Source organism: Ornithodoros turicata, chromosome 2 (genome assembly GCF_037126465.1).
Source record: "Ornithodoros turicata isolate Travis chromosome 2, ASM3712646v1, whole genome shotgun sequence".
Lineage (NCBI taxonomy): Eukaryota > Metazoa > Arthropoda > Arachnida > Ixodida > Argasidae > Ornithodoros > Ornithodoros turicata.
This window is the reverse complement of record NC_088202.1, coordinates 27,013,579-27,033,373: the sequence shown is the minus strand read 5'-3', so window position 1 is coordinate 27,033,373 and position 19,795 is coordinate 27,013,579. Positions and strand designations below refer to the sequence as shown.

Sequence of the window (19,795 nt, the reverse complement as noted above, 5' to 3'; positions counted from 1 at the left end):
GCTTTCACTGCCAAAGGTTTGGTCACCTCGCACGCAACTGTTGCTGGCCCCAACGCTGCAAGATTTGCGCCGGCCCACATAATTTCAAGGAATGCACGGCTCGGCGTCAGCCGAAATGTGCTAACTGTAGAGGACCCCACGTTGTCTCGCATTCCCAATGCCCTTATAAGCGCCAAGCTATCAAGCGTTTTCAAGAGTCTGTTATCAGCATATCCCAACCTGTGAGAGACCATCATGCGTCCGATACTCGTGTGCAACATCACCGCCACCATGTGTCTGAGGGCCCCGCTATGTCACCGCGGCCTTCTCGAATTGGACAGAAGTCCCCTCGTCAGCTTGATGGCGACGCAGCTCGCGTCTTCCACAGTAGTAATGGGAAAAAGACGCTAATACCACCTACACCTGACGCCGATACACCCCAGCTTTCACGGGCAACTTATGCTGAGGCTATACGAAGGCCTTGGAAATGCGCTACGCCGAAGCCAGTGGTTTCCCGACGATCGAAGCACGCACACACCGCAGTATCGAGTGACAGTACCACAATGTCTGTCCTCCTCCCTCTAGTTCTGGCCGCACTCAAAGCGATTGTGTCCTCTTTCCCTGCTGCTGCGTCCTTACCCGAAGTTCAGCACCTTCTTGCTGCGGAAGGAGTGCTAACATCCTTGCATGGACAGTCTTTATAGGAGAGCCACAGTGCTGCAGTGGAACGCGAGGGGCATTCGCAATAAGCTCCCCGACCTCAAGTTGTTTCTTCTAAAATATCCCATTCCCATACTTGCCATAAGCGAAGCGTACATTAAGGACGACTTTAGACTCAGCGGGTACAACGTATTTACATCTGGCAGCCAAGTTGTATCAAGGACTGTGCTTTGTGTCCGGAAGGACCTAACGGCTGCCCAATTACAGGAGCCGCATATTTCTTCCGCTGACCAAGTGAGATGCAAGGTTCGACTGGGCAACATTGTACTTACTGTTGTAAGTTTGTATCTCCCGCCCTCTATTACCTTGTCGCAGCAGAGCATACGGGACATATTTCTTGGGCTACCACCGCCGTTCCTGGTAGTGGGGGACATCAATGCCCACCATCCACGGTGAGGAAGTGCACGTACAGACAGGAGGGGAATAAGATGGGTTGACGTCATCGACGAAATGGACCTGTGTCTGCTCAATGATGGTTCACCAACGTTCCTGCGTAGAGATTTCTCAACTGACGTCCTGGACGTGTCCATCTGCTCAAAAGATGTTTCCAGGAGTCTCTCGTGGTCGACTGATGTCGATGGGAAAGGAAGTGACCATTTGCCCATCTACATTTCATGCGACAGGTATACTGGCCAACCCAGGACCAAATTTGTTAGGTTAATTAACTGGAAGGACTTTCGATCGTCTTGTTCAGAATTGGCGCAGCCGAACATGTCAGCAGAGCAGCTAACCGAAACGCTGACTACTTCTCTTCGATGCTGTTCGCGAACCGTAAAGGTCGCGACAGGACATAAGGGAACAAATCCTCGCGTGGAACAACTACGAGCGCAAAGGCGGAGAGCTGAACGAAAGGCTAGACGATCGGGGCTGTTTCAAGACATCATAGAAGCCCGGCATACTGCCAGGGTAGTACAGAAGGAACTAAAGAATGTTGACAGAGAGCGCTGGCGTCAATTCTGCGCAACGCTGTCGCCTTTTACCCGCGCTGCCAGAGTGTGGAGCGTGGCCCGGAGTCTGAGAGAGACCCTCCCGCCCAAAAATCCTTTGGGAGTGCTAGCGCTGTCTCTCATGCGGTCCGAGAACTCTGTTGCGCTGGACTTCTGCAAGATTATATCCGCAAATTCCCAAGCTTCAAACACTGACGTATTCCGCGCTTCCACTTCCGAGATACAGGAGGCGATCTCACGAAGAGAACCAGTGGTGAACGAACAGATGGATATGGACTTCACATTGGGTGAATTCAGAGCCGCGGTGTGCCTGTCACGAGTACAATCGACGCCAGGTGGAGACGGTATCTCCTATCGAGCCATCCGAAACCTTAGCGACGGCTGTGTTTCCTGTGTGATCCATGTCTTCAATACATCATGGAGAAGCGGTGAAGTGCCGCAGTCTTGGAAAGATGCCGTAGTAGTCCCGCTGTTAAAGCCTGGCAAGCACCCATCTGACCTGTCATCCTTTCGTCCAGTTAGCCTGACGAGTTGTCTTGGAAAAGTCTTGGAGCGAATGGTCTTGCATAGACTGGAGTGGTGGCTTGAGGGTCATCGTACCTTCCCCGAAGAGATGGCAGGCTTCCGTCGGAATCGTAGCTCCATAGACTCTGTTCTCGATCTCGTCACCACCGTCGAGCAAGCGAGGAGCCAGAAGAAAATAGTCATGGCAGTGTTCCTGGACGTCAAGAGAGCCTACGACACCGTCAGTCATGCCAACGTTCTGCATCTTTTGTTGCAAGCAGGCGTTCCCGACAGAATGTTCTTCTGGCTGGCTGATTTTTTGCGCCATAGAACACTCTCTGTTCGCACAAAAGAAGGAGTCACTTCGAAAGTTGTCTTGACTCAGGGCGTACCACAAGGCAGCGTTTTAAGTCCTATCCTTTTCAACCTTGTAAGGGCAGGCCTAAAGTCCTGTATCGCCCCTAAAGTCAATATATCTATCTATGCTGATGACGTCTGCATTTGGACTGTTGGGAAATCGAGGCCTGCAATCCTACGCCGTCTTCAGCATTCCCTGGATAACATCTTGCGGTACCTAACGGAGGCAGGCATGGATATATCAACTGAGAAAACAGCAGTCATGGCTTTTACTCGGAAGCATATGCATCGGTATCAGCTCTTCCTTGGCGATACGCCTCTTAGGCTGGTAGCACACCATAAATTCCTGGGTGTCATCCTAGACTCCAACGTGTCCTGGAAGAAACACATCGATCACCTGGACACAAAGGCACACCGGTGGATTTCCGTCATTCGCCACTTTGCTGGGCCGAAGTGGGGAATGAATGAGAAGTCTCTTCTGGCCATCCACAAAGCCCTAGTCCGAGGGACTCTGCTATATAGCCTACCAGTCTTGCACGGAATTTCACAGACGCAAGAACATCGACTGCGGTGTATTCTAGCACGGAGCTTAAGGGTATGTCTTGGCGTCCCGAGAGCCGCGGAAACGCGGATGGTGATAGCAGAAGCCCGCGAAATACCTATTGAAGTCTTACGGCAGAGGGAGACCATTCGCCATTACTTGCGCCTCAGAGCACACCACCGCCGCCATCCACTAATAGCAAAAGTTTGTCGCCGGAAGCAATGTAACGCATACAACTGTTTCATGGAAGTGAAACCTAAGGTTCCCCCGTTTTCTGCAAGATCACTGGTGCCCACGACGCCTCCGTGGTCGCTTCCAGTACCATCGATCGCATTGTCAATTCCTGGTCTTAATGTCAAACGAAACCAAGTGCCTACATCAGTTCTGAAACAGCTTGCAGCGGATATGATGCACAATCGCTATTCTGACCACACTGCAGTTTTCACTGACGGATCATCCAGTCATGAATGTTCATCGTCTGCATTTGTTATTCCAACTGACGGTGTGTCACATGGATACCGTCTCTCACACCGCACATCATCAACGTCGGCTGAGTTATATGCTATCCTGTTGTTTCTACGTAAGACGCCCTGTGACGATCCGCGGGCCTGGGTCATCTACTCAGATTCAAAGGCTGCTCTTCAATGCATAGCCAACATGGGAATACGTGGATCGCTCGCCCCAGTTGTCACTGATATCCTCCATCAGGTTCAGCTTCTAAGCGATCACGGTCATCATATATCCCTGCAGTGGGTCCCGGGTCACTGTGGTTTGAGCGGAAACGAAGAAGCCGACAGAGCGGCAACGGCTGCCCAACAGTCTCCGGCTGTTGTACAAACGGTGTTATCAAGAGGAGACAGGAGATCACTTCTGAATGAGCTCATTCAGCCACTAGCTCGCCAGCAGTGGAGTCGGGACATCACTGACAGGTCTCTCATGTATTCTGTGGATCCCACTATGTCCTTCTCAGTTCCTGACCGTTTACCACGCTATTTCACGTCCCTCCTGCACAGGCTTCGTCTCAACGTTGCCTTCACTCCCCAATTCAAGTGCCGAATCGGATACTGTGACAGCTGCCTATGCTCCAAATGTGACGTTGAAGCGAACATTGAGCACGTCCTAATAGAATGTAAGCTCTACGAAACGGAGAGGCGGCAACTCTGTGCTCAGCTGAGTGGTGCTAGCCGGCAGACGTTCAACCTGGCTGCAATTCTTGGCCCATGTCAGAGCCATGTCCAACACCGTCGAGGACTTCTGATGTTCTTGGAGTTCCTCTTGGCTACCGGCTTGCTCCAGACGCTGTAGGGTCCACCCCTGCATCTCAAGGACCATTGGCGCTTCTTTCATGTGCTTCTTCCTTTTGTGCGACGTATAGCGTTGCGCAACCAGACGACGGGAGTTCGAGTTGGACTTGCACATAACTTCATTTTCATATTTCACATCTCATGCTTCTCGTGTAATGGGGTAGGGTACTGCTCTCAAGCGGTGAATCACCCCAGGCCATAGTCATGATTTAGTTGTTGTTGTTGTTTCAACAAGTCCGGTTAATACGCTATTCTCACCGTCTCGCCATCGAAAAACAGCTAAAATGACATCGTGCATCGACCACCCTTTGCAATGTTGGTCAACTCTATCAGAACGGACATTTTTCGTGCAGCTGAGGAGAAAAAACTCACCTCCTGTACTCAACATCCACGTACTGAGAAGCTGCTCTGTGCCTTCGGAAACCACAAAGGTCTATTGGACATACGAGAACGTGAGAAATTGGAGAACAAGTAAAAGCAAGTTTTTCCATTTGTTCGCGTGCTGCTCTCTGCAAAGTATCTACGTAGCATTCTTCCACCAACACAGGAAACCTGTCAGTTTGACAGCTCCACTCAGTACGTAACCTCATCATAGCCTGAATTCCAATAGCCTGAATTCCAAACACAATATTTGTTAGCAAGGAATATCAGAAATGTTAGACTCATTGCAGTTTGACTCATTGCAGACGTACGAATTAATTGCAGAAACAGATCCTCGTGACCGTTACAAACGTTTTTGGCCCCACTACACTTAACAAACATCCCGCAACTATTGGTATTTTAGTACATGTTCCATCCAGTACTCCAATAGAGGCTACTGAGAAATGCCCAAGCCGTGTCGGGTGGAGTACGGCCACGGCTACGGCATTTGCGCTGTTCATGCACACAAAATAGCTGAAAAAGTAGATTTGCAATCTGGTCTATATATGGCATCAAAAGCTGTCCGTCTCGTCGCTGAGAAGCATATGACACTGGATGCTCGGCGAATATTGACGTGAATTAGGGTAACGAACCATCTAACATCGTCTCGGTATGTCGGCGAAAACCACAGGATGCGACTGCGAGAGAGTGCGACCAACTCGCGGAAGCTGGCTTCATGGAGATTTCCACTGCCGATGAACGCATACGCGGCATCCTACGGCGCATGCTCCTGGCAGGACCACGACACGTCATGATGACGTATCGCGGATCCGGCCGTGGTCCGCGTCAAGTTACTCACTGTGTTTCTGCGCGGCGGCAGCTGTACTCCCTTCGCCGCTCCGTTAAAATTCGCTCCCGCGAAAACTCCTCGCACGACGAAGGTAAAATGTTGGTTCTAGACTCAGAAAAATGTTTTCTTTCTGATGAAAACGAGAAAAAATCGTATCATAGTCCCTTGAAAATACCATGGCAATGATGAGGACAGTGTACAGAAGAACAACAGTGAAAATATTGGTAGCTGTCCTCCAGAGGCATTTTCCTTCACATTTCCTAACCAGTTCGCTGCATTTTTTACCAGTTTACATTGATGGACAAAGATGTCCAAAGTGGCATCAGTGAGAAATTATTTCATAAACGACTTGCTATTGCGGACATATTTTTTGTGGGTTAGTTGCTGTTTCATTTGCCTCTCACTTGAACTGCTGTTGCATTTCAGGGATGCGTTAGGTTGACCCTCTCCTGTGCACATCTGATGCCCATGCACCTTGGACCTACTCAGTAGGCTGCTAGGCCTTGGTACATGAACGCATCCCACAAGCAAATGGAATATACAGGGCCCTGCACCTGAATGCATCACTGTAAACTTGAACATGATGGAGATCTCACAGGGACATCTACAACAAATACACACAGCGTTAAACTAGCATCTGGTTTATTTGGACAAACACCCCTAGTCCTAATAAATCTGTTGCTAGTTGAACACTCTCTGTGTTTGTTGTCCTTGTTCCTGCCTATTCTCCAACATGTTAAGTCCAAACAGACATGCTCTATTGTTGCACTGTAAAGTTCTCAAGATAAAGCAAAATTTCAGTCATGCTTTGCTTATCCTTTTATTGTGCAGTTCACTGTACGTCTACACCACATTACAGAGCTGAAACAAGACATGGACAGCAGGAATGAGACAGGTCTCAATGTTACAACACAGGTCAAGTTACAACTGGACTGATCAGAAAGATTTACTTGCAGCTTGTTAGTTTACAACATGGGATTGCTGTGGAGCAAAAGGATGCAAAGAGCAGCAATTTATATGAAAGAAACCTGCAAAAATGGAATAAGTGTGCGAACACATGTACGCTCACATACTTTTCCATGTCCCACGAATACAGGCAATCATCTTCAAGCAGTGAGAGACAGGGACAGAAATATGCACAACAAGACTGTCTACTTCACTATACCGACTGCGTGACAGAATTTCTTTTACTTGAACAACAATTTAAGAACACATGCGCAAGATCAGCACACTCTTCTGGAAAAACTGTGATTAACTTCTTCTAGTAATCTTTGACTTAGTTGCTAGTAAAGAAGATTGTCTTGTTGTGCGTGTTCGTGTCCCTGTCTCTTCCTGTTGGAGGATGCTCGCTCAGTACAAACTACTCCACTTCGCAAGTTTGCTCCGGATACAGGCAAGTAGCAAAACTCATACTGTTAACAATATACGGCATTGTAAAAAAAGTTTTGTCCATAGTAAGGTAAGTTATAACATGTAAATGAAGTACGTTATCCTTCTGAATATGTTAGTACCCTCATATGGCGATGTGAAGAGCAACAGCACATTCACGTAGCCCCACATACAGCTGGTGAACCTTAGACACCTGTGAGAAAAAACCATCGTTAAATCTGCTGTGTCAATTAAAAGGGGTAAAATCACTAAAATATACCTTGTGCCACACACACACAAAAAAAACTACACAGTACACATGATATAAACATAAAGCAACATATATACACAAAGTATGCCACCAAAGTGTGTCCAGTGTGTGTGTCCCTTCTTAGTGTTTGTCCTGTACTGTTAGCGCTCTTACCATTTTTAATATCGTAGTCCAACACGCCCAACAACATGTTTCAACAATATAACAAGCAGGGTGGGACCTGTTCGGATGAGATGCTTTTCTGAATTCAGGCGATAAAGGTGGGGTGCTAGTTGTGGAGAAACACGAATTTCATGTGAAATACAGCACAACAGGAAGAGATAGACGCAAGATTTGATACGGAATTTGTAGTTTCTTTCACTTTTCGACTTTAACGCGGCACTGGTATAACTACGATTACATCAGCGATGGTTATGTGATTTCTAGCTATCGTTTGAAATGTCATAACCAGTGCCCCTCAAAGAAATTGAAAAGTCACGTTACTGTACCTGTTGTCTGTTGGAGCAGGAAGTTGCAGCCGGTAGCATAGGTCGGGGAAAAAAGAGGATGCTCAGTAATGCACTAGAACAATGTGCTAATGCACTGCACAGCAACTCAATACACTTCCGGCTCCTCTGACTGCGAAACCCGCAGAGGCAGCTGTTGGGCTGTTGTTTTTGAAGTAGGCGTCTGTCAAGCACTGAGTTGGGAAGCCGCTCGTAACTGACGAACGGTGTGATCGTCGCGACCAGTTTGGTCTCCGTATCTCTAGTATACAGTGTCGCTGCAACGGATCCGTAGAATAAAGATCATTGTCCTGTATTACTGCATCACTACTGCCCTCGAGGAAATTTCTGGATAGCGACGACAGGTAACATTCGCTCGCGCCGGACATGTTGACATCCAAATGCCTTGCAGAGCTTGCAGACAACGGCGGATCAAAAGCGTCCCGGTCCAGATTCTGGAGTCCGCACCCTGATTGGTTCTTAGATAAATACGTTTCCACACTTTTTGAGAGAGGGGTTAGCGGAATACACACAACACCGGCGTCTGCTCTTGTCGTGTATCCCATCGAATAACAGCCGAACAACGCCACTATTTCGTGTGGGGTTTTCGATGGCGTGTTCAGCAGTCCATAAGGAATAAAATAACACTAACGTTTCCAAATCGCCCGAAACGGATGCGACTCTCACTTTAAGGACCGTATGTGTGTACGTGTGTTCACTTTCTGTTTTGCGCGTATGGTCAACGTTCATGCTGTAACGCCACTGAGCGGTAAAGGCCACATCGAGTCGCATTCGATGGATTAATGCAGCATATTGACGAGAGGTGTTTCGTGGCATGCGGAAAGCGAGCGTTGGATCAACTCTGCTCAACATAGATGGAGGGAGGATGTCGGTGGTCCGTTGGCGGGAAGCCAGGGGTGTCACGAGGCGTCGCAGAATGGAACGGCGGAAACAAGCTTAGTTGCGTAGCCCTTTTATTGTATTTTTTTATTTAATGCATTTTTTCTAACATCAACAGGATCTAGATGATTATTCATACGCTTAATTTATTTGATTTATGATTTTACTGTTATGCATAAGAGTGAATTCCTGGGTAAATTCTAAGAAAGGCCATTTTGTAGTTAATGTCTCCAGGAGATCATCTCGTTTGTGTATGCAAGGTAGAGTTCTTCGCTACGGATCAGGAGCAGCGGAATGTTTCTGCCCCGTGGTTTCGGCGGGTTGTGGTGGAAGCAGGACCTAGTGTACGAACTGACAATGTGTTTTATTTGACAATTTAATGATCGCATTGAGGGTAAAGTATCTCGAGAACATGTAGCAGTCGCACGAAAACAGGTCTGTTTCACACCTGATGCTACAAGTGTCACTGCATGAGTTTACGTGTTTTGCTGCATATTCCAGGGGGTTTAAACAATATGTACTTTCATTCCGCTAGTAACGATGCACTCGCATTTGGGCTGTCATTATTTATTTTTAGCTTGCTCGGCTACAAGACAAAAAGATGAAAAAGACAGAAGAAGGCAAAAAGCAGGGACATGTCGTCGAGTGTGTTTGTAAGTCAAGTAAACTAAGTGAAGTGTCCTTGTGTCTATGAGTAAGTACACTTTTTCGGCGGTTTGCTTTTCTTTCGGTATTCCTACAGTTCGTCGCTCTATTACGCAGGTATATCGTCTCTTTTACACGTGGATTAAGCTGTCACGGACTATGTCGCCGGGGCGGGTATAATCCTTATTTCTCCCTATTTGTGTTTCCTTTTCGTCGTTGTTGTTTCTTGCAGTGGAGAATTTCGTCTTTGCGCGAATATGTCGACTTTCTTCCAACTCAAATTTGTGCGAATGCTGTTGTCATCCTGAGTCACCGGGTATCGCCTCACACATGCGTCGGTAGAACATATAACTAATCATCAGCACCAGGTATCCCTGCATTGATTTCGACCCCGTGCAATGCGCTTGCATGCTCTTCCCTTCGAAACGAAAAATAACAGTCGACACCGTTTGTGCGGACTTCGCTTATCTAGATCACGTCATATCCGAACAGGGACAGTGCAAACGAATTTCAGTTTGCAAAGCTTCAGAGTTTGACGTATCCGAATGCCCAGCTATCCAGACATTCCCTCCAGGAACCGTGAGTGTCACGTAAACGAGGGTCGACTCTACGTCCCGTTTTGCTCCGAGCGACTTTCATTATTCGAGTTACAAAAGAAACGATAGATTTGCTGGGGAAACCTTTAGGAGAATCGACTTGAGGGTCTTCGAGGCCGAGTCACGAGGTGGTGGCGCCACCGCAAACCAAACAAGAACTATGACAGGAAAGGGAAGAGTGGCACTGAAGCCTTAAATAGTTCCGCTGGTTGCTGTCTTCCCTCATGCCGTTCCTGCACTGATGATGTCTCCCGTACGGGAGATGAAACGTCTGAGTAAAATGTTATTTTGTTGTGTCAAGCCAATGTGCAGTTATTTTCGTCTGTTTGGATTTACAAAGTACAAAGTGTTTCCTACCAGCGTGCTGCGCGATACGGCGTATTACTGGTTCAGTCGCGGGCGTTACCGGAACGGAAAACGCGAAAAGATCAATAGATATACTATACAACTTATTCGAGCGCACGTGCGTGCATGGCCGACAGTCATGGAAATGGAGTCACAGTTTTCGCGAGGGTTTAGAAAGAATACAATAAGGACGTACCGCATCTGGCGAAGAAGACAAGCAGGAATGGTGCGGCAAAAAGGAGTGGATGAAACATAGTTGCTGCATGGAAGCGATTCTTCCGCGTTTTTATAGTAGAGCGCTGCGAACGTTCTGCCCGCTGACGCAATGGGAGAATACTGGTTTAAAACACCACGCTTGCAGGTGTTCAGTGACGTCAGATAATCGGTAGCCAGAGCAATGTTCTTAGAAGTAAACCCTCGCACACAACTGGCTGGCCATTAACGCTTTCTATTGTGTTTTGTGTGTCTCATTGATACATGGACGTCATTTCGTGAGATACGATTACGTCGGATTTGCAAACACCTCGAAATCATTTACACACAAAGAATTGAAGGTATAGCAAGGTAGAGCCGTAGTAGCCGTTGCGTCACGAAAACGTCAGTCAGTCATCATCATCATCCTTATCAATGAAGGTGTACCCCGTCCGACCCATTTCAGCCTACAGCCATCACTGATCAGCAAGCACTGTCAAAATGAGTAGCAACGATGGCAGAAGTCTATGGCAGGAAATATTGTCTGTGTGCGAATGAAGCAAAATTAACGTCTGGACGATAATTTCCCTGTGAGGCTTGCCCTTCATTCTTGCTGAAATGCTCAAAAGTGAGACTGACGAGTGCACTTTTCCAAAACTTTGGTGGTCCAGCTGTTCGTTGGCAATGGCTGTCACTGGTATTCTCAAAGAAGTTGTCAGTGCAAAGCAGTCTCTCGGGTAGGTACCTCGGGTTACCAATGTTCTAGCAAGCTTTTTTTTTAATAAATGGAAATTGATGTCGTTGTACGTTACGTTACACATAAGCAGCGCAGACATGTATATTTCTGTACTAAATTGGTTTCGACTAGGGTTGTCAATCCCTAGCCATTTTTGCAGTCGCGGGATTTCGGGATCTTTTACTGTCAATCCTAGGATCCCGGGACGGGGTTTAAGGATTGTGACGAGCTCAGATGGTGCTTTCAAGTATAGTCCTGCGCGGGTCAGAATTATAATTATCTGATCCGCAACCGACCCGTACCCGCAGGTTCAAATCTGCACCCGACACGCAACCCGCGTCCGGTTACAAATTGAGACCGGCATCCGCCTGCTGCCCGCATATTTTTTCCAAAAGGTCACCCGCGCCCGACTCGCTACCCGCAACGCGAAGAACGTTGATGAGTAAACTGAGAGTATCCTCCCTAGTGTAGATGTGTCTTTGTGCATGGTTCCTTGTACGACTTCAGCGCAGTGGGCAAACGGTGCAAATGCGTGTTGGTTTATGATTTGAGGTATGATGATACGAAACACGACATGGACAAAGAAGGACACACAGGCGCTGTTGCACCCTAAGGCTGTGAGCGTTTGTTCCGCCCTCGTCGGCAACGTTTTATGTCACATTTCGATTGACTGTAGTACTGACACGTAAAAATATGAGCAACTCGGTATACTTTGTAATAGTGTTTTGGTGAAATGCGTCGACCGCATCCGACCGCTGCCCGCTCTGCTGTCAACAATGACGCCCGCACCCGACCCGCTACCCGCACGGCACCGAAAACCAAGACCTGCCACCCGCAAAAACGTGCGCATCACCCGTGGGTGCACGAAAGTCCCGCGGGCCGAGCAGGACTCCACTTCCAACTCAACTGACCTCCAACTGATTTACCTCAATTTACCTCAACTGACTATATCGGCGTGTTGTGCGCAGCTCATGTACGCTCTTTATGATTTCTTGAGGGAAGGGAAAACACTCGAAAATTTGCAGTGAAACAACATTGGTAAAATAGTGACGGGGAAATGGTTGCATTTTATTTTGTTCTTGTTTTTGCTATGATAATACGACTCCATGTTTAGTCATCCGCATTTCCCTGTTGCACAAGAAAAGAAGGCGAGTACCACTACTCTTGAAGAATAACCGGAAATATTACCTTATAATTTCCTTAAACGGTGTAAAATTCCACTTGAATGAAGAACAGCACAAAAAGGAAAAAAAAGAAAAGAAAAGAAAACGAATAAAAAGAAAAGAAACACTAAACGGTTTACAACACCGTCGCTGCGTGCTTATCACATTGCACAATGATTAAAACACGACCTGAGAAAGCACAGAGTGTTGAAAGTGGTCGTCGCCCAGTTCGGAGCGAACTTTTATGCAGATACTGGCTGCCGAACTGAAGGTCCGTTAAGCTTCTGCGCTAGAAGAAACGACAGTTAGCAAATATCTGTACGCACGTGTAGGCAGCGGTCCTCTGCCACCTCCAGTTATAAAAAAAAAATGTCATTTCCTTACGAAGGAGTGAGTCTGTGCCTGGTGACCTATACAGTTGTTTGATTTTCATGTCATATTTGCTCTCACGAAATTCCGGGGTTTTCCGGAAGAAATCCCTAGACTTCGGGACGTCATGGATTGGTCGGGATCCCGGGATTTCGGGATATCCCGATTGACAACACTAGTTTCGACATTAAATATTGCGATAGCTCGAAAGCTATGTTTCGAATACAACAACTTCATGTGAGGTGTGGAGCGGATAGTTTCATCGCCAATGCTTAGGATACGAGGCACACCTCGTTTGTTGAAACAAATTTTGCAACCGTATTTGGAATTGTTACACACAGGCATATCTGGGCAAACTCACTCACGAGGGACATTATGAGTGCCTTACAACCTCACACTCACGCGCATGAGGTGGAAGGATGATGGTTGAAGGGAAGCTGGCGATGAGGCCTACAGTGAGTGCACCCATGAGGTCTTTGAAAAGAGTCTCCAAAGCTGTACGTGGCTGTGTGTGAGCGGTGTACACGATATTAGGAACTTCTTTTATTTATTTTTAACTTCTGCAGGAACACAGAAGAACAATGTAATTTGGATTAGTGTTTACCGCTTTGGTCCCAGTGGTGCAAAAACCGGTATAATAAAGTTTAAAGGGGCAGTACGCACGCTTTTAGGACTTTTATTTGACTTCTGCTGGAAGCATAGCAGACCAATGTAATTTATATTGCTGCTTACCGCTTTGGTGCAAGCGGTACACCCTTGTCATACTGTATTTTAAAAGGTTGGTGTACACGCTTTTAGAAATATTATTTAACTTCTCCAAGAAGCACAGCGGAGCAATGTAATTCGAATTACTATAACTGCTTTATTGCAAGGATACAACCAGCGGCATTTTGCAGTTTAGAGGGACGGTGCATACGCTTTTAGGAACTTTATATAGCTTCTGCCGGAAGCACAGCAGAGCAGAGTAATTTCAATTACTGTTTACCACTTTGGGGCAAGCGGTATAACCGGTGCACACGCTTTTAGGAATTTTACCCAATTTCTGCGAGAAGCACAACAGAGCAATGTAATTTGAATTACTGTTTACCGCTTTGGTGGTAGTGGTACAACCAGCGGAATGTTGTACTTTGAAAGGGGAGCACACGATTAATTAAAATTGCTTTAAATTTATACAATGAGGCAGGAAAGCGCGTAGGGTGGCGGCAGGAAAAATGCCGTCACTTTGACGCGGACACAAAGGAGCCGAACTGACCCGTTCTGTCAGCAGTTTACAAGCGATAGAATTATGCTTTTGCCTCTCCGTAAGAAGCGCGATGTTTCGGGAAAAGCAACAACGTCTTTAGAATGAGGAACGGCCTTGTATCAGGGCACTCCCCACTACTATTAAGTCCTTCAAGGCCCCACTGGACCTTCACCCTCATATCCCTTTAAGAAGTAGAAGGGTTGTGAGGCCTCCAATGGCATATGAGGGTGGAGGGATCGTGAGGCCTTGAAGGGTTGTGGGGCCTAATGCGAGTTGAGGGCATATATAATGCAGAAGGGTCGTGAGGGCTTGGCTTACTTGAGGTCATGACTTGAAGGATTGTAAGGACAACGCGCTAAAGCAAGGTGCGAGGGTGAGTGAGGGCGTGTACTGCTCAGGGCAGCGTGGTGAGGATGCATGAAGGGTTGCGCATATGAAGTTAGGTGAAGTGAACGTGAGTGAAGTGATAAGGAAATGACCACCTATACAGAGGCATCGGTGGTAAGATGGATGATGGCACATTTCTCCGAGCTTCCCCTGGAACAAGTTTGAAGTTCTTAAAGTGTCTGCCCTACTCAGCCGAGACCGGTCTATGCCAACTAAATAAACATTGAGGTTTGGACGGCCGTCTAGTTTTCTCAACACTTTCAGATACCCGGAGAGCAGAATGAGCCGGAGGATGAACACCGGTGTAACCTTCAACATAAAACACATTCATGGGATGATGCTAATCGGATTTGCAGACAAAGTTACAGATGGCGGAAAGTCAAACCGAAACAGCGCAGGCGGAGAACACCGCTGTTTCACAAAGCCATATTCCTTCACGAAGGTCCCGGGTGGCTTCTTTGTATTGGTGGTAGAAACAAATGACGTCACGTTTTTAGTCGCTTTAGTGTCTTCATTCGCGTTCTCAGTCCACCGCGGAAAGAAAAGAACTCGTTCCAAGAGTTGCATCGTCTGAAAGTCAATGTCGTAATCCTCTGCGGAATGTGGTTTTGCTATTACGACTTAGTTCGCGCTTGCTTTGTATAAAGACACCACGTGCACTCCGAGAGAAACTCGTGCCCTTCAGGATTCAGAAGATGGAAGAGCCCGGTAGCCATCTTTGGAAAGGGCGACCGAAAAGATAGGGCTGCCGGTAGAACGCAGCAGAACAAGGCCGTACAACTAATAATATGTAAAGAATTACAAAAAAATATTACACTATGAGAAGCCACATTTAAACGTGGCGCTCTTGTGACTTACTGATTTTTTGCTATGGTAGTTCCACTCTACCAAGTTGGCGGCGCTGTTGTACCATCTGACGTCATTTGTTTGTAAGCAGGGATAGGTCTATTGGGCTTGTTGGTAGCGGTCCATATTAAATACGATGAAACAGCGCTTAAACTGGATTAAAGGACAAGGGACGAGACAACACACAGCACTGACTTGCAACAAAAGTATTTTATTGCCCTAACAATTGCTCTTTTATACCCAGTTTACTCCAGCCAAGTGCGATATCAAGTCATACCAGGTGGGTCATTCCATGCGAAATCACCCAAAGGTCGTGCTCGACCCCCCTCAGTTTTGCTTCAAAAAATTATCATGGACTCCTTATTGCAAATAAAGACATTTTCCCGAGTTTCATTGGACAATGTTGAACTGTTGTAGATTTAGGCGGGGTCAAAGTTCGTCAGAATCGCGAAAACCATGCTACGAAAAAAAGTTACCTACTGAGCAGGCTTTTGAGTCTAGCTGGACTTTAGTGACATAGAATGAAAGAGCGTGGCCCTAACATTCTGGCAGTATAAAGTTCTTCACTCGTGTTTCATTTTCGGCCAGCGAAACAGGGCTGCTTTTTGGCGCTATTTCTTACAACTTTGCGCCTTGCTAAGGGCACTTCTCGTACAAGCGGGAAGGAACAAATAAATTCAGCGTGTTCTGTATCTTCCATACTTCACAATCACATGTTTTGAAGGCCGACCACACAATACTTTTTGCCCCATTCAATCCCAAATGCCGTACTTTTGGTAAAGTTGGCCGTTTTCAACGCCATTTTTGAGAATGAAGCGGTCGGCCGAGAACAATGCAAATAGATGGAGATGTCAGATCAATATCTATACTAAAGCATATAAAAAAATTGAGAAGGTACTTTTTGATTAGGGCGAGAAAATAATTTTTATATCCCATCTACTCTACACATAGTTACGCTGAGCGGCGCACGGGTGAGTCGCGAGGCTTGGTTCGGATAACGTTTTTCCGTGTGGTGAAGTTTTCCTATCCCTTATGGAGGACCAGAACAGACATTATATTCAGCTAAGTCACATCTATGCTACTACCGCGTACTAGCCCGAGATGTTTATGTGGTGCTTACTAATCTATCCACACTGAACAGCTGGCTGCTGCTGATCCCCCAAGCAGGCTGGAATTATAAAAACAGTTTATTTGCAATTCGGACTGTCTACATATTTTATTTTCGCGATTGTAACAGTTTGAAGTAAGAGCAAAAAGATACCCACGTAAATGAATGCACAACGGTTTCATTATCATTTCATATTTTCTTTTCAAACATTAAAAAGCAAAGGCGACCATTGCTAGGGTATCTCATTAGAAGTGCCCACTACAATCTCCTCTGTACGGCGAAAAGATAGGTCTTGAACGCTGCTCCGACTGGAGTTTCCGTGCGTGCCACGCACTTTCATACCGTAGTCCTTGATTTTGCACGCGCGCATTTGCTGACGTTCATACTTCGGCCATTGTTGAACACAACGACTTCAGCAAGAAACTTGGAGCAATAACAACCTTTTTGGTTACCCGGCATGCATCACATGTGAGAAAGACGATCATAAACTAATCAGCTGAGCCGCGGATGAGCCCTCCTAAGCCGGTTTCAAGGCCATGTGTTAAAGGAACATTAAAGTGGTATCTAACATGGCCAAAAACTGCTGTCATCTTGTAAAGCAGTATGTGAAAATCATTCCCACAAGATATTTCTGTCCAAAGTTGACAGGCCGGAACGCTCCAACTGCAGAACACACCCACTCTACTGTGACGTTGGTGGTAGAGAGCCCCTCATTCGTTCGTAGGAAAAATCGTCTGCTACGAACATTGCAAGCTGTTTCTTGTTGACTTCTATTCTTTATATGATTTATATCACGTTTTCTAAAAAAAACAAAGCATATATGCAGCCTGAGAAAATAAGATTACGATCACAAGAGTAATATATCCGTGGCTTCTGTGCAATCTCAGAATTCACAGTAGCAGAAAGCAAGCGATGGCGGCGGTATTGTGGCGCCACCTGTTAGCCACTGAACCAACTGCGCGGTGAAAACGGTGGGACAGGCTTGACATTGTCGGGAAGCACGGGGTTTTCGCTGTACAAGCGCAGTTAATTTCGGGCTGCACCACTCGTTCTTCCCGTGGTATCTGCGGTCCTAAAAAAATCGTGGTTGTGTCGTGGACAGCCTTCAATCCCTCCGTTTCGGACATCACGTAGCCGGAGAACGCATGGCGTCTCCGAAGCGGTAGCAGACGGTCCGACCTGCGCGATGTTGTTCACCTCGATCATGTGATCCCAGGTCCAATGAGGAGCGTCCTCACCACTTTCGTCACATAGCGACGCGCGTGATGGCGCTCATCACGTGTCTATCGTGAAGGCGAAGGACGGTGTTTCGCGCACGGGAGATTCGAGGAGCTATTGCACGCGTCCCAATTTCGCTACGGTTGCACTAATTGTGGGAAAACTGTTTTCGGCCGCCTAACATTCCATACTGACCAAAAACAGAAACAAAGTTGTGGGCCTCTAGACTGCTCCCTTAAAGGTTACGTGGATGTACGAGCGCGTTTTTGGACGCTACAATGCAGCAAAAGCTATCCGCTCACAACGTGATTTGCGTTGCTATTAATCATAAGAAACGCACATTTGAAGGGATAGTATGGTTTGCTCATAATGTTCCTTGTGAGTGTGAAAGCATCGCTGTCGTTTCTCATGACTACCACTTTAAAACGCCGCCATTGAAAGGCTCTGAGAAACACCTACTAACAATACTTACCAATGCACTGATAACAATAAAAACTACACACTTGATTAACAAAAGGGCTGGCAAAAAAGAGGAAATGCTCATATGCGGCCGCACGATGCGGCTTGTGAAACCTAGCCACGCGATCTGTTCGCGCGCCTCACAGCACAGGGAGCCGTCTCGTGCGGCCCTCGCGTAACCATGTGGGACATAAAAAATATTTTTCTCGCCCTTATCAAAAAGTACCTTCTCAATTTTTTATATGATTTAGTAGAAATATTTATCTGCCATCTCCATCTATTTGGATTGTTCTCGGCCGACCGCTTCATTTTCAAAAACGGCGTTGAAAACGGCCAACTTTGCCAAAGGTATGGCATTTGGGATTAAATGGGGCAAAAAGTATTGTGTGGTCGGCCTTCAAAACATGTGATTTAGAAGTATGGAAGGTACAGAACACGCTGAATGTATTGGTCCCTTCCAGCTTGTGCGAAAACTGCCCTTAGCAAGGCGCAAAGTTGTAAGAAATAGCGCCAAAAAGCAGCCCTGTTTCGCTGGCCGAAAATGAAACACGAGGGAAGAACTTGATATTGGCAGAATGTTAGGGCCACGCTCTTTCATTCTATGTCACTAAAGTCCACCCAGACTCAAAACCCTGCTCAGTAGGTAACTTTTTTCGACGAACTTTGACCCCGCCTAAATCGACAACAGTTCAACATTGTCCAGTAAAACTCGGGAAAATGTCTTTATTTGCAATAAGGAGCACATGATAATTTTTGGAAGCAAAACTGAGGGGGGTCGAGCACGACCTTTGGGTGATTTGGCCTGGAATGACCCAGGTACCAGTCAGATATCAAGATAACCTCATCTTGCAGTACCTTATCTTGTTGTATAGTAGCTTCTCTTTTGACTAGGTATCAATGTTATCTGAATAGTACACCGACGGTACGCTCATGCATCTTTCATTCAGCTTGGTGCTAAGCCTCGCCTCTCTGAACAATAGGGCTCTTCATTGTTCCTTGCATCTTCGGCCTACATCCTGTGTACTTCCTACTAACATACCATATTCTCTTTGTTTCTGGCGTCATTATGTTCCCCAAGTGTTGTGTTTATACAACGTGAGGACTGCCTGACGTGTTCTTTTCCGCAGGTGAACGGGATTTCCTGTATAACTTTCACTTTGCACTGTAAATTTTCTTTTAAATAACGAGTACCGCTAAGCATCCATTCTGTGATTATTTGTATTTTTCCTATCAGAGATCCTGGGCACCCTCCTAATGAGATACCACCTTCACATTATATCTTTTTGTGCAACTTTTTTTAGCTGATAAGAAGCAGCATGAACGTATCTTCTTACACATACCTACACCTACATTCTTTCTATCCACATTTATTGTTCCGTAATGCCTAAACCACTATATAATCTGGTGACCACGCCATAGATACAACTTTCCGATAACCGGCAACATGAAATCTATTGACTTGTCTCGGCAGTGTTGTACCCGCTACTAAAACTAAGTAACGAAATAGCGCTACATGTTACTCCACACAAAAGAAGGGCAATACTAGCGTCGCTACAAATTTGGAAAAAGTAACGCCAGACACACATACATTGGATGATGATGAAGTGGGCGATTTACCGCCGCTGAGGCGGTACACTGCCCTCTTTCGCATTGGGAGCGGATGATGATGGGGAAGCACTTTCAGAGAGCCGTCACCAGACCAGTGGAGCACAAGTACTCCGCAAGAGGACGTAGGCTTTGCATGTGTTGGACAGCGTTCTACCACGGTCCGAGGATCTTCGCGAGGTTGAACGGCCACCTGTCAATACGTTGCATAGCAGCTTCCGTCAGTGCACGCAAGTGACGCAATACCGCTACAAGTAACGTAAATACTATGCCGCTACTTGTCCTGTATACAGTACC

General features: G+C 46.6%; 1 protein-coding gene across 1 annotated transcript in view; it reads right to left on the bottom strand.

The window, feature by feature from the left end:
• The window catches only part of LOC135383256 (carboxypeptidase inhibitor SmCI-like), an 87,182-nt gene extending 76,694 nt beyond the window's left edge, over nt 1–10,488 (bottom strand). The window contains exon 1 of the mRNA XM_064612794.1: nt 10,369–10,488. Within this exon, the coding sequence (XP_064468864.1) occupies nt 10,369–10,426 (58 nt within the window). The 5' untranslated portion in view covers nt 10,427–10,488. The remainder of the gene's footprint in view (nt 1–10,368) is intronic.
• Nucleotides 10,489–19,795: the final 9,307 nt, after the last annotated feature.